At 46.5% G+C, this 13,780-nt stretch overlaps 2 protein-coding genes across 8 annotated transcripts in view; one reads left to right on the top strand and one right to left on the bottom strand.

Annotated features, from left to right (window-relative positions):
* The window catches only part of XPC (XPC complex subunit, DNA damage recognition and repair factor), a 23,388-nt gene extending 18,352 nt beyond the window's left edge, over positions 1–5,036 (bottom strand). For 5 of the 6 annotated variants that reach the window (XM_068982634.1, XM_068982633.1, XM_068982630.1 and 2 more), the window contains exon 1: positions 4,928–5,036. In XM_068982634.1, the coding sequence (XP_068838735.1) occupies positions 4,928–5,015 (88 nt within the window). In that variant the 5' untranslated portion in view covers positions 5,016–5,036. The remainder of the gene's footprint in view (positions 1–4,927) is intronic. The other variant, XM_068982632.1, reaches the window with a different exon arrangement.
* LSM3 (LSM3 homolog, U6 small nuclear RNA and mRNA degradation associated) overlaps positions 1–13,780 on the top strand; it is a 16,053-nt gene extending 2,273 nt beyond the window's left edge. Inside the window, exons 1-4 of one of the 2 annotated variants that reach the window (XM_068982636.1) lie at positions 5,285–5,322; positions 6,506–6,616; positions 9,156–9,251; positions 13,413–13,780. In XM_068982636.1, the coding sequence (XP_068838737.1) occupies positions 5,302–5,322; positions 6,506–6,616; positions 9,156–9,251; positions 13,413–13,493 (309 nt within the window). In that variant the 5' untranslated portion in view covers positions 5,285–5,301 and the 3' untranslated portion in view covers positions 13,494–13,780. Of the gene's footprint in view, positions 1–5,284; positions 5,323–6,505; positions 6,617–9,155; positions 9,252–13,412 lie in introns of those variants that run through there. The other variant, XM_068982638.1, reaches the window with a different exon arrangement.

Genomic DNA, 13,780 nt, shown 5'->3' with positions numbered 1-13,780 from the left:
AAATAATCTTAAATCTGAAATAAATCATCTTTTTTCCTCTGCACAACTCTGCTTCAGTTAATATTGCAAAACAAAAATACTCTAACCTTTTTTGAGGTTCCAGAAGGAGCTGTGATAGTAAAACCTAAAGTATCAAATTAATTCATTGCTTTCATTTATGGTTTGAACTGCTGACACCCTGGATATGCATTTTTAGTCCCCAAGAATACAATTTTGCATGGAAGAAAGAGACTCTTCCTTTAGAGCTAAAAAACAACAACAACTAAATTTTAACAGATTTCACCTTTTAGCAGCGTTTGTTTCAATGCTGGCTAAAATCACTGATTGGGTTCTGTTTCTTCAGATTTCTTATTTCAAGGCCAAAAGTTTATTTACGACCTGACAATTTGGTAGGGCATACTGAAAACCAGGATTTCTAGATCCTACAATGGTTTTTAGCCCTCTGTTAATAAGATGCTCAATACTTTACTAGTCTAAACATGCAGGTGGGCAGTTGCTTCAGAAGTCCTGTTTCTTCCTCTCTAAACTTACTTGGTTGGTTGAAAGGCAGAGGTGTGCATTTCTGTGCTTTGAATAGAGAAATAGAGAAGTTAAAAGTGAGAACAAGGGAAATGAACTGTGACTCTAAAAAACGTTTATAGTATCATTATTCAAAGTATCCAAAATTTTAAAAGTCTGACTGCCCATCCAGTAAATGGACATTGATTAAATCGTTAATTATGGTGCAGTCACACAATGATATATGATGTCATCATCTCTTAAGACAAAGGAAGAAGATGTGATAAAACGCTGAGAATGCAAAGCTGTCGGCATAGTTTCTACTACACAAAAAGACGCAGACTAGAAGGAAACATAGTATTATTTGGTGGTGGTGGTTTCTGGATGGGAGATGTATGGTAACATTTTTCCCCTAAATTATTTGTGTGTGCCCCAGGGCATCAAAGAGGCTATCATCTAGATATTCCAAGCAAACGGAAGCTAAAATATAGCTCAGACAGCAATAATCGTATCAGGCAAGATAGACCATAAAATAAAGTCTATAATAATAGACAAAGACATTATATAATGATAAAGGGGTCAATATAAGAAAATGATAACACTGATAAACATATATGCATCGAATGCAGGAGCATCGGAATATATGCAAAAAATATTAACGAAAACAAGGGGAGAAGTTGACAGTAATACAGTAACTGCAGGCAACTTCAACACCCGAGTTACGTCAACGGACAGATCATTCCGAAAGAAAAATCAATAAGGTAACGGTGACCTTAAATGACACTTTGGACCACATGAACTTAATAGATAACTTCAAGACACTGTGTCCAAAACAGCAGAATACACAGTCTTTTCAAGTGCGCATGGAACATTTTCCAGGATCGATCGACCGCATGCTAGCCACAAAACGAGTCCCAACAAATTCGAGACTGAAAAGGTATTAAGTGTCTTTTCCAATGACAACAGCAGGAAACCAGAAATCAATTACAGGGGAAAACGAAACACAACTCGAAGACTAAACAGGACCCTACAAAAAGCAGACAGCCAGTGGCAGCTCACGACGCCGCAGAGAGAACCAGAAAATACCGTAGGACAGCGAAGATGAAAACACAGCTTTACAAAATCCACAGGGCACAGCGAAAGCAGTTTCAAGAGGGAAGCTTAGAGCACTACAGGCCCACCTCCAGAAACAGGAAAAGTCTCAAACAACCTAAGCTACCATCTAAAGGAATCAGAAGTATCAGTCCTAAAAAAAGAAATCTTGCCATTCGCAACAGGGAGGATATTATGCTTGGTGAAATAGAGAAAGACAAACACCATGTTTCCCCTTATACACAGAATCTAAAAAACAAATGAACAAATTAAATAAAAACAGACTCACAGAGAACAAACCAGTGGCCACCAGTGGGGAAAGGGGTAGGAGGACAGGCAAGACAGGGGAAGAGGATGAAGAGGCACCAAGTCAGTAAGTTACACGGATGTAACGTACAGCACGGGGATGTGGTCAATACCTTGGAATAACTTTATACGGAGTATTCAGTGTGAAAGTGCTAGTCGCTCAGTCATGTGCGATTTGTGACCCCGTGGACTGTAGCCCGTCAGGCTTCTCTGTCCATAGAATTCCCCAGGCAAGAATACTGGAGTGGGTGGCCATTGCATTCTCCAGGGGATCTTCCTGACCCAGGGACTGAACCCAGGTCTCCTGCATTGCAGGCAGACTCTTTACTGTTTGAGCCGCCAGGGGAGCCCTTATCTGGAATATAATCCAATACCCAATATCCAATCCTTGTTGTCCATCTGGACTAATGCTATAGTAAGTCAACCAGAATTTTAAAAGAGGCCATTTTCCAAGACTCTCCAGGATCTAGAGCTGTCTGCTAGAGTCACCCCTCCGTTCTGGATGCCCTGGTTCCAAATCTGTGGATTTAACTAACCTCGGATTGAACTTTGCTTGAATCCACAGATGTGCAACCTGTGGAAGGCTGACTGTACTACACTGTTATATAACCTGGGTCTTTCAGCAGGGCAGGAATTAACCACTGGGTTTGCTCGGCCAGCTACCAATTTAACAACCACCAAAAAACCCCACCTGCTTAGAACTGCCGGCAGCGCCTCACAGCACCAAGAATAAAACACAAACTCCTTAGTCTGGTCTCCAGCCTAAGGTTCCCAGTTATTTCTCTCACCTCAATTCTAAAACATTCCTAAGAGCTTTAAACTTACTGATTCCTCTGCCCACATCCTACAAAAGGCCCCTCGTTACGGTCAGTAGTTGGCTGGAAGCACCAGGTCCTCGGACGGGACTTCGAGGCCACCGATTCTGACTCTGCTGCGTCTTCCCTGTGCCCGTGCCAGGTTTGTGACAGAGACCTCTCTGCCTCCTTCCTGGCTCCTGTCACCGTGGGAATTTGTTTTTTAACTTGTTTGTCCGACCTCCCCTTCCCCAAAGATTACAAGCATCGTGAGAGCAGAACCTTGCCTGTCCTGTTGACTGCTACCCTTCCAGTGCCAATAACTGGGCCTGAACACAGCCAGGCGCTCAGTAAGTATCTGCTGAAGGAGCTAATGATGGAGCAAATCCGCGGAGCGATGTTGAGATCCGACGGGTAGAAACTAGAGGGGCCCTAATAGAAACAAAGATGTGATGGGAAGCCAAATAGTAGGCTGTTGGAAGCAGCCAAGTGTCTCCATTATTTGCACGCATGGTGGTGCTGTTGCACGCTACACTGACGAGTCACCAAATCAACGTCAGCTGCAGCCGAAACCACAGCCAAACTGTTCCTCCACCAACCACAGCAAAGACAACAGCTCTTCCCGGAAGCTGCCTTGGAAACGTACTGCAGCTCCACTGGCTCACAGAGTGCAAATGAGGCTTGAGTGCAGTTAGCCCATGTGGTCACCTCACCCAGACCAGGCCCGGAGCCTTACGTGCCATCTCACTGAAAACTCACACCTACCCTGCAGAATCACAGAATTACTCAATCTAGTGTCACAGGGGGCCTCACTAGTGATCTGGTCCGATCGTCTACTCCGTTATGTGAGGGACCCCGGAAGTTCCTTCTACCGCCTGCATCGTGCAGTTATTTATACTGTTTATTGAGCACTTATTATATGCAGGGAAGTGGAGAGGACAAGATGAGATACAGCGAAAAGTAAGACATGTTTTCATAAGCTCATCTGGCTAAGACAGGTCAAAAAGGAAGCAAATAAATTACCAAGATCCTCTGTGATGAGGTGTGCCTGGGAAAGACCACCTTAGGCAAGACACTCAAGGAGTGCCTGGGTTGAGACCTGCAGGAAGAAGAAGGCAGCCGTGGCAAAAGCTATGACGAGCATTCAAGGGAGAAGGAACATCAGGGGCAAAGGCTCAGGTGAGAGATAACGCGGGGTGCCTGAGGAACCGAAAGGAGGCCACAGAAGGGGTTATCTGGGAAAGGAGAGAGCAGCGCGGAATCATGCAGCGTCTTGAAGGCCATGTGAGGGAGCTAGATTTTATGCCAAGAGCAATGGCAGCCAGAGCGTCTGAAGTAGGAGCGTGGCAAGACCTCATTTATTTTTTTCTTAAGATCACTTGCTGCCGCATGGAGAACTCTTGCGAGTAGATGAAAGGGAAGTACAGACAGGTAAACAGACGACCGCAGTCGTTCAGCTGAAAAGTGAAGGTGGCCTGGGCAGGGGGTGTGGCCAGGAAGATAAAGAGAAGCGGAGAGATTTGAGGCAGGGTTCTGAGGGGGAACTGACAGAGCTTGCTGAAGGATTGGAGGGGTTTGTTCTAACAAGTGATGAAGGGATCAGTGAGATGGGGATAAGTGGGGAAGGGGCAGGTTTAGTTTGCCCGGGACAAATATAAGAAACTTATTCGATATGCACGTGGAGAAGTCGGCTGGGATCCGAAATCTGGGGCTCTAGGGTGGGATTTAGCTGAAGGTACCGTTAAGGAAGCCTGGCGTGCTGCAGGCCACGGGGTCGCAAAGTGTCGGGCACGACGCAGCGACGGAACAACTACTATTCAGGAGATCAGCACACTCCCGCACGCTTAAGTACGGGTCCGCTGGTCTCGTGGGGGCACAAAACAAGTGCCTTTTGCCTATTCGCCCTCAGCATCTGCCAGGAGACCGGACTTGACCCTGCGGGCGGCAGGGCGCAGGAAGAGACCGCGCAGGGGAGCTCGTGGTCCGGCCAGGATCGGCGGAACCGCTCAGTGCGCATCCGGCACGGAGGGCAAAGGCGCAGCGACGTCGGGGTGGCCCGGGGCGGGCGCACGCCGCCTGCCTCCCGCGGTCACCGGGACGCGGTCTCCTCCGCGCGGGTGGGCGCAGGATTGCCTACCCGCACCCGCGGGAGGCCGGCCTCGCCCTGCCCGCGCCCGGCCCGCCTCCTGCCCTCCTCCAGCCTCTCCCCGCCAAGCCCGGCTCGGCCTCGCTCTCACCCGCCTCCTCCTCCTTGCGCCGGGCTTTGGTTTCGCCCTTGGCCGTCTGTCCGCGGGGGTCCCGGCCAGCCGCGCGTTTCCGAGCCATCTCTGCCCGGGCAAGACTCGCCTGGCACGGGACGCACTGCGCCGGCGCTGGACGCTGCCCGCGAGCTGGCTCCGCCCCCTCGCATAGGCCACACCCCCACCCCGCGCCCCCGGTGAAGCTCCGCCCCAGCCCCGAAGTACCAATGCCAGTCGCCGGAAGCGAGAAGCCGCAAGACCGATTTCTTTCTACTTCCGGTGCGTTGCGTTCTCGCGTTTCCCGAGACCCGAGGCGGGGGTGGGGTTCTCGTGCTATCGCGAGAGGCGGGAAAGAGCGAAGGGTTTGAAAGATGGCGGACGACGTGGACCAGGTGAGTGTCTTCTGAAGCGCCAGCTCCGAAGCAGCTTACTTATTCCCGGGCCTGGTTCTGCCCGGCTTTGCCTGCCAGGGTTGCTTTTTCCAGTCTCACAGGAAGGTGGCCAGTTGTGCCGCCTCTTTCTGGGTCTTAACGGCCTCAAATCTGCCTTTTGGCTAACCGCGCCCCCTCCGAATATTACGCCAGGCCTTGACATCTTTTACTGTTCGAAACCCGCTGAAAACTAATTATTCCTCACTCTCGTCACTTCCTTTCTCTTGAGTATATTTCTGTTTGCCAGATACTGTTTAAAATACATCAAGTTTAATACACGAGCCCTTTTTTATTCCTCGCAATAATCATGAAGGGAGAATGGTGGTAAGTCGTGTCCGACTCCTGCGACCCGTGGACTGCAGCCCGCCAGGCTCTTGTCCATGGGGTTTCTCAGGCAAGAATACTGGAGTGGGTTTCCATTTCCTCCTCCGAGGGATTCTTCCCGACCCCGGGATCGAATCCGCGTCTCCTGAATTGCCAAGCGGATTCTTTACCAGTCATTTGTAAACAGGGAAACTGAGAATTAGAGATGGCACGATTTTAAATCCCAGTTTATAAGTGTCAGAATCACGAGTTGAGCCCACACTCCCAGAGTCACAGGCAGCGCTTTCACGGGTTATTCTATACTGGATGCTAAATACTGATATATTCATCTTACTGGCCAAATGGCTCGCTAAACTCAGCCTGCCCTGCACTGAATTCATAATCCGCCTTCAAACATTGATCTCTACTTAGCATTCTCTCGTATGTGGAAGTCATTAAGTGTATGGTCTTCAGGCTACTAAATGATACTTGAATTAAAGGAGAAGTCCCTGAGAGAGTGACTCCCTCCACCCTGAAATGGGGTCAGACACTGGGGATTTTGAGGGGACAGAGTCATGATTGTTTTGTCCTCTCTGTCTTCATACATTTCAGCCCCCGCTCATCCAGCACTTAGTGTCAGGTGCTGTTCTGCACCGTCATATACGGTCCCTTAAGCCTCACGACAGCAGTGTTAGGCAGGCACGGTTGGTGCCCGCGTTTTACAGACTAGGAGGCTGAGGCAACAGAGGGGTTGCGTGGCTCGCCTGCTGCCACGCGGCGCGGGGGGCTCCGTTCCTTCACCCTAGTCCTGTAGCATCACTCAGCCTGTTTCTTTCATCAGCAACAAACCACCAACACTGTGGAGGAGCCCTTGGATCTCATCCGGCTCAGCCTGGACGAGCGCATCTACGTGAAGATGAGAAACGACAGAGAACTTCGAGGCCGGTTACACGTGAGTGGCTATCTCCTTGAGGTTGTTTCCCTCTCCCTCCTCTGAAAGGTGGAAACCGTCTGCTCTGGAAGAGAGTGTTGACTGTTGACCAGAAGCGGGTGGAAAGTCACCCATATTTCTAAAGGCCAAATGCGATGGTATTTTATTCATATTTTTCACATTTTTTTCCTCTTAATGGAAATGGTGTATTTATTAAAGAACACTTTCATTTATTTTTTCCTTTCTGTTTTTTTGTGAATAACATTTACTTGTTCTCCATTCTCATTAAAGTGTTCGTTAAACTACTGACATATATACCTATATAAACTTGTGATTAGTTGTGAAAAATTTGAGATAGCACAGACACACGTAGAGTAAAAGTAGAACGCTGTTGCTTCTACCGGTAGCCATTCCTTCTGTCGGGTCTATGGTCTTTCAGGTCTTTTCTCTATATTTACGTACATGAATATGTGTCTGTGTGCACATATTTGCACTGTATACACTACTTCTAAAAAAATAAATGACACCTTTCTATACCTTTTGGGAGAACCGTTCTTTTCCACTTAATCTTTCCTGGAAGTTATTGGTCATGAGTACATGTTAAAGCTTCTTTATTATTATTTTTTAATGACTTTGCAGAATGCTTTACGTGGTAGTAGTGATACCAACGGAGAAGGCAGTGGCACCCCACTCCAGTGTCCTTACCTGGAGAATCCCAGGGACGTGGGAGCCTGGTGGGCTGCCATCTGTGGGGTCGCACGGAGTCGGACACAACTGAAGTGACTTAGCAGCAGCAGCAATGATACCAAAATCGTCTTCCATTTCTTGCTGCTGAAAGTAATGCTGCAATAAGCATTTTTATACGTAGACCTTTGTTTATATCTGCAAATATAAATATTTCTATAGGATTGGTCCTTTGAGGTGGTTCCATTTATTCATAAAGAGAGTATATTAAAGGTTTTGTCTCTTCTTGGTAACTTATTTCTTTGCTGAGTGTGTTCTTTTCATTATTGCCATTCTACCCTAAGTGATTAAACATAGCTAGTTTTTATCCCAGGGATGGGGGAGCCTGGTGGGCTGCCGTCTCTGGGATCACACAGAGTCGGACACGACTGAAGCGACTTAGCAGCAGCAGCAGCAGCAGCAGTTTTTATCCAACACTAAACCAGGTGCTGTTACTCTAAGTGCTTTGCCTGTAATATCTCGTTTATCTCTATAACAACTCTGTGAGTGCAGATACTCATTATCCCCATTTTGCACTTGAAGAAGCTCACGCTCAGAAAGGTAAAGTTGCTTGATTAAGGTGACAGAGCCAGTGGAAAGCAGGGCCAGACTAGAAGCCTAAGCTGCCTGACTACCAGTCTCTTCAGGACCATGATTCTACCTAATGTGAAACCTAAAGGCAAAGAACCTCCTGTGCTTGGAAAGAAGGTGGAGACCTAAATCTTAAATTGCAGAAAGGAAGATGACCCCAGGACATGGAATAGTGGCGACTTTGCAGAGAAAAATAGAACTGAGCTTTTTTACCTGGGCCAGTGGCACATAGACAGGCCCTCCCGGACAGACACGTTGCCTTAACTCTTGGAGGCCTCTTCAGTTCTCTGTGTGGACTCACCTCCCTCTGCGCTGAATGACCCCTCCACCCCCGCAACCGTCTGGGGATCCTTGCTCTTGTTCGTGTGCTTTGCTTGGCATTTCCCTGTGTTGCTAATTGGCTGCTTTTATTTTGATGTGAGCTGGTGAACCATTTAACACTTGACTAGAAGTAACTCAGGTGGGTTCTAAACAAGACCCTCTGCCCCTGGCTCTGGAGGTTCACCGTTCGGTCAAATGCATGAGCTTTGGAGGTTAGATTGAGGACATCCCTGAATATCTGAGTTGCACTATTTGTTGGTTGTGCTGAGCAGTTAATTCTGGCAAGGCTGTACAATGTGCAGGTGCTGCTCTACTCGAGTCTACTTTGTGGTGTTTCGTCTGGGACAGGGAGGTTTGAGTGACAGTGTCTTGTGCCTTCGGGAAGCTAGTGCTGTCATCTTAGCAGTTAAAGAATTTGTTTTCCTTTCCTATGAAGTGAAGTGAAGTGAAGTCGCTCAGTCGTGTCTGATTCTTTGCGACCCCATGGACGGTAACTGACCAGGCTCCGCGGTCCGTGGGATTTTCGAGGCAAGAATACTGGAGTGGGCTGCCATTTCCTTCTCCGGGGGATCTTCCCAACGCAGGGATCGAACCCCAGTCTCGGCATTGCAGACGCTTTACCGTCTGAGCCACTAGGGAGTGCCTCCTTCACTATATGTAACTTCAGATTATTTTGAGTAAATTCATCTTTGACCATAAACAGTTTTATATTTGTGTTACATCAATTAAGTAATCATGGGAGATGATCTGCAAAGAAACAGTGTATTAGTACAGCAGGGTTATTTTTTATTTGCATGTAAATTTTGTGGTGTAAGTATTGATGGTATATGTTACTTGTAATTGAGCCATTTGCATATTGTAAGCCCTGTTTATTTTTTCCTAATTTGCTTATTAAATTTCTTGGTCCCCCACCTTCCCACTTCAGGCTTATGATCAACATTTAAATATGATATTGGGAGATGTGGAAGAAACTGTGACAACTATAGAAATTGATGAAGAAACATATGAAGAAATATATAAAGTAAGTCATGCAGTTCTAGTCAGCACTTTCAAAATGTCGATTCTCAGAATACAACAACTTAATACTTATTTATGGAAAGCCTTTCATGTTTTGATACCTATGCATGGGGCTCAATAGAATGTAACAATTAAAAGCAAAGGCTTTGGAGTTGGACAGACCTGGGTTTCTAGTGTTGGTTTGGCCACTTCCTACCTGGGATATGTTGGGCAGGAAGTACCTTTGCAGATGTAACTTCCTCACTGGTGGGCAGGTATACTGGTCACCTCTGTTTAGCTTGCCAGGATACATTGAGATATGCCTGTGTAAGAGGCCGCTGTGTGCTGTGTGTAACGGTAATACAGGACAATGTTTTGTTTGATGTGAATTTATCTATCAGTACTTGTTGGAAACTAAAACTGAGAAATTTAAAAAATATTAACTCATTAAAAACAAATCTATTGCACGCTGACATACGTAACATGAATACTAACTGTATTTTCTGAAACAAAACATTTAGTGAGGAGTGTCTTTGTTTCATGTTTTGCAAATGCTTGACTTAATAGACAACATTAATTCCATCTTCACTTCTGCGTTTAATCTGTCGTGCTGCGTTGTGGTTGAACATCACACAGATAGGTTAACTGGAATTGAGAGAGTGTTTTTGTGGATACTTGCCTGTGATGCTGCCTCCAAACTGAACAAGCAGTGGTTTCTTAAAGATCAGTTGTAGTGCGGACTCTGAAACTGCATTGGTGAGCTCTCTGTACTCTTGGTGTGTGTGACGTCATTGGTACCTCGCGCTTGGAGTGGACCTTGTATACATGCACGATTTTGTTACATCAGACTCTGGTCATTTGGGAAATACTAGCTCACTGAATCATGCAGGTCTTCCGTATATCGGCGCACTTTATTCTTCAGTCTTTTAAGGACTGAGAAGCCAGTCTCTGACCCTCCTCTAGCAGAGTGCTTTGCTGTGGAGGCTCAGACCACAGGGCCGCCTGTCGCCTGGATTCATGTCTTGACTGTTGCTTGCCAGCTCTATAATTTTATCAGTTACCCAACTTGTCTGTGACTGAGTTTCTGTGCCTGTAAAATAGGGATGGTAGTACCAACCCATTTAATACTACCGTTGAGGATTCATTGAGAGATTCCATGACTAGCCCTCAGACGGTGACAGGCACATAGTAAGTGTTCTGATGTTAGCCTTTGTTGGTTTTTGTGCTTCTGCTTTATCCTGGCTCTCCTCTTTTCAGGCACTCTTGACTCCTTGGCTAGTTTTCTTTTTCCTTCTGAACGTGGATTTTTCTTTGTTTTACTATGCATTTTTCCCTCTCGCGTGTTAATTGGTAGTCACTGTTAGTTACAAGCCATCAGTCTCTAATGACAGTGCAGCATAAAAGCTTGAGCTCTGGGTGAACAGATGTTTGTTCACATCCTGGCTGCTGCTGATTAGTTTTGTAACCTTGGGCAAATTCTAGAAATTTTGTAAGCCTCGAGGATCTCCTCAGTAAAATGCCAGTGCACTGGATTTGGTGCTTGCAAAGCTGGCGGCAGGTGATGGTTGCTGGCCATTATGATTGTGGATAAATCTGTATCTTTTCTGAGCATCACTCTTTTCTAATATTCTTACTGCATAAATACCCACTTTGGATGTTATCTCAAACTCAAAACCAGACTCCTGGTGTTCTTCAAAATGAGGTCATTCTCAATTCCTTGTTTCTGGTCATGACTTTCTTAGTTATCTGGACCCTTTATCTCAGAATTTTAACAAGTCAACCCAAACCTTAGTGTCTTAAAAGCACACCCACTTACCAGCTCACAGTTTCTGGGGGTCAGGTGTCCAAACTCAGCTGGGTCTTCTGTGTTAGGGTCTCTCACGAGGCTGCACAGGGTTTGGGGTCTCATCTGGAGACTACAGTTGGGAAGGTTCCGCTGCTAAGCTCACTTTGATGGTTGTTGGGAGGATTAATTTCCTCTAGGGTTTTGAAATATGGGCAGACCCAGAGCTTGTTAGAAATGCAGGTTCACAGGCTCCACCTTGGCCTATGGAGTGAGGATCTCTGGGCATGGAGCCAGAAAACAGCCTTAAAAGCTGTTAAACAGGTGATCTTATGCATAGTAAAACTTGAGAACGCTGAGATATACAAAGAGTTAGATACATTTCATGGCTGACAGGTATACTCAATTTAACATACTAAATTTATAGGTATTATTTGAATTTACTGTTCAGGGTTCTCTTTTTATGTTCCAGTACCTAAGAAGCTCATAAAACATAGTTTTTACATGTTAAAAAAACGTTCTGGAAACCTAGCTATTACCAGTACTTTCTGCCTGGCACAGAAACAGTTCTCTGTCAGAGCTACACGTGGTCAGTTGTACAGATTCCTGTAAGCGAAGAAGGATGGATTGTCGCCGTCCCTCCCGCCTGCACTGTAGCAGAGCCAGGGACAGGATATCCACAGCCGTAAACGTTCCCTTTCAGAAAAGGGAAGGACCCCGAGCAGTCACTGGTCCTTCTGTGACAGATCCCCTGGGAGGTGTGAATAGTAAAAGAAACCTTGCTTAGGTCAAGTATGACCTGTGCCATATTTGGGACACACTTATACTAAAAAAACCTTATTCTTTCTTTGTATAGAACTCTTCATTGGTTACCTGTATTTTTATTGTTAAATATGGGAGCTGCAGAGTGTTGACAGAAACACTCGAGTATGCTGGGATATTCAGTTTGTCAAAGGCTTTTGTTAGCCAGTCACTGGATCCTTTGTGAGAGCCATTTCTTTAAAACTTATGACTTGTTGTGTTTCCCGTCTGTTTACTTCCAACCAGTTCTTTGGGCCAGTAACCTCAAAATCCTTCTCTAGATGAAACTTGCATATGCCTTTGTTTCTTTAGTTACCCACCTCTAACATGGTTCCTCTTGTACAAAGTAATGTTGGCTACCCTGGGTCACTTGCTAATGTGAACTTGAATGGGAAGGCCACACCCTTAATCTCATCTTCCCCTCAGGGCTGAGTTTGTTTAACTGAGAACATTGACAGGGCTGCTTTGTGCCTCAGAGCTGTTTTTCTTGTTTTTGTCCACAGTTTGGAGTCTAAAAACAGTTGGCTTTCTGACCTTAGGAATGCTGTTTCTTATCATCGCTGCTTGAAAACCTGTTAGTTATCGCCTAAGCTCATCTCTTCCTTACACTGCCCTGCCCAGCGCATCAGATTAACAGCAACACTACCGATGTTTGGCTTTTTCGAACCTTTTCCCCAGAACCTAGGTTTGGGCCGTCTTCATGCTACTCTTTAGCCACTTTCTAGGCAACAGTTTTGGGACTTCCCTGGTGACTCAGACGGTAAAGCGTCTGCCTACAGTGCGGGAGACCTGGGTTCGATCCCTGGGTCGTGAAGATCCTCTGGAGAAGGAAATAGCAACCCACTCCAGTACTCTTGCCTGGAAAATCCCATGGACAGAGAAGCGTAGTAGGCTACAGTCCATGGGGTCGCAGAGTCGGACACGACTGAGCGACTTGGCTCCACTTCACTTCAGGCAACAGTTTTACTGAGGCCCGAGACGGTTTCAGGCCTCCCTTGTCTGTTTCCTTACTGCCTAAGGCTCGTCCCCTGGCTCACACAGAAGGTAGCCATACGTGAGTGGATTAGTGCCACAGTGAAGCAGATGGGAGGGCTTTATTGGTGCCCACGCGACAGTCTCTAGCGAGGTTTCAGCTCAGCGCACCAGCTCTCCTCGTGCTCAGTCAGGGATCCCGGCTTACTGGCTCTGCCGTCCCCAGGGTTCTCCGTAGTCTGAGTCCATGTGGTGGGGGAGACCCCAGAGGGGCCTTTGTGGGAGGCTTAGGGTCAGCCGTCCCTCCTGCTCACTTCTCGTGGGTTAGAACCCCGTCCGTGACGCCACGTGGTTGGCAGGGAGTGCGAGGAGTATCTAGCCGTGTGCCGGGAAGAGGGGGGACGGCTGCGTGGATGGCTGCAGCCCCTCCCCTGGCTGTGTTCCAGGAAAAGAAACACTCAGGAGATGGTTCCTTGTGTCACAAAGGTAAGTGACCAGGGTTTTAAAGCCATTTGTTTGTGTTATGATGAATCTGGGTTTTTCTTTTCAAATTTCTATCTCCAAAAATGAATACTACTACTACAAATTTGTACAAGTGGGTTCTGTGTATTGTTTTTTTCCCTCTTCCAGTCAACAAAACGGAATATTCCGATGCTCTTTGTACGGGGAGATGGCGTTGTGCTGGTTGCCCCGCCGTTGAGAGTTGGCTGAAACGAGAATTCATCACGTGTGGAAGATGGGCTGTACTGTGTGATTGCCTCTTTGAATGTGGAAGATGTTCAAAAGAGAGACCGATGTGCATCTTGATGCTAAGAAATAACCAAGAATTCTTCCACTCCTGAAATAAGTTGATTTGTAGATAACTCACAAATTCTTCAGCTAAACGGCATTTTAATTTTTCTCCAACCCTTCCAATAAATGTGATCGCCGCGATACAGAGCTTTTTCAGGAATTGATTTGCTCCACTGTTTTTTTTGGACAATTTCTGGGTTTCTTCC

The sequence above is a fragment of the Capricornis sumatraensis genome, chromosome 10 (genome assembly GCF_032405125.1).
Source record: "Capricornis sumatraensis isolate serow.1 chromosome 10, serow.2, whole genome shotgun sequence".
Taxonomy (NCBI): domain Eukaryota; kingdom Metazoa; phylum Chordata; class Mammalia; order Artiodactyla; family Bovidae; genus Capricornis; species Capricornis sumatraensis.
This window is presented reverse-complemented; position numbering and strand designations above follow the sequence as displayed.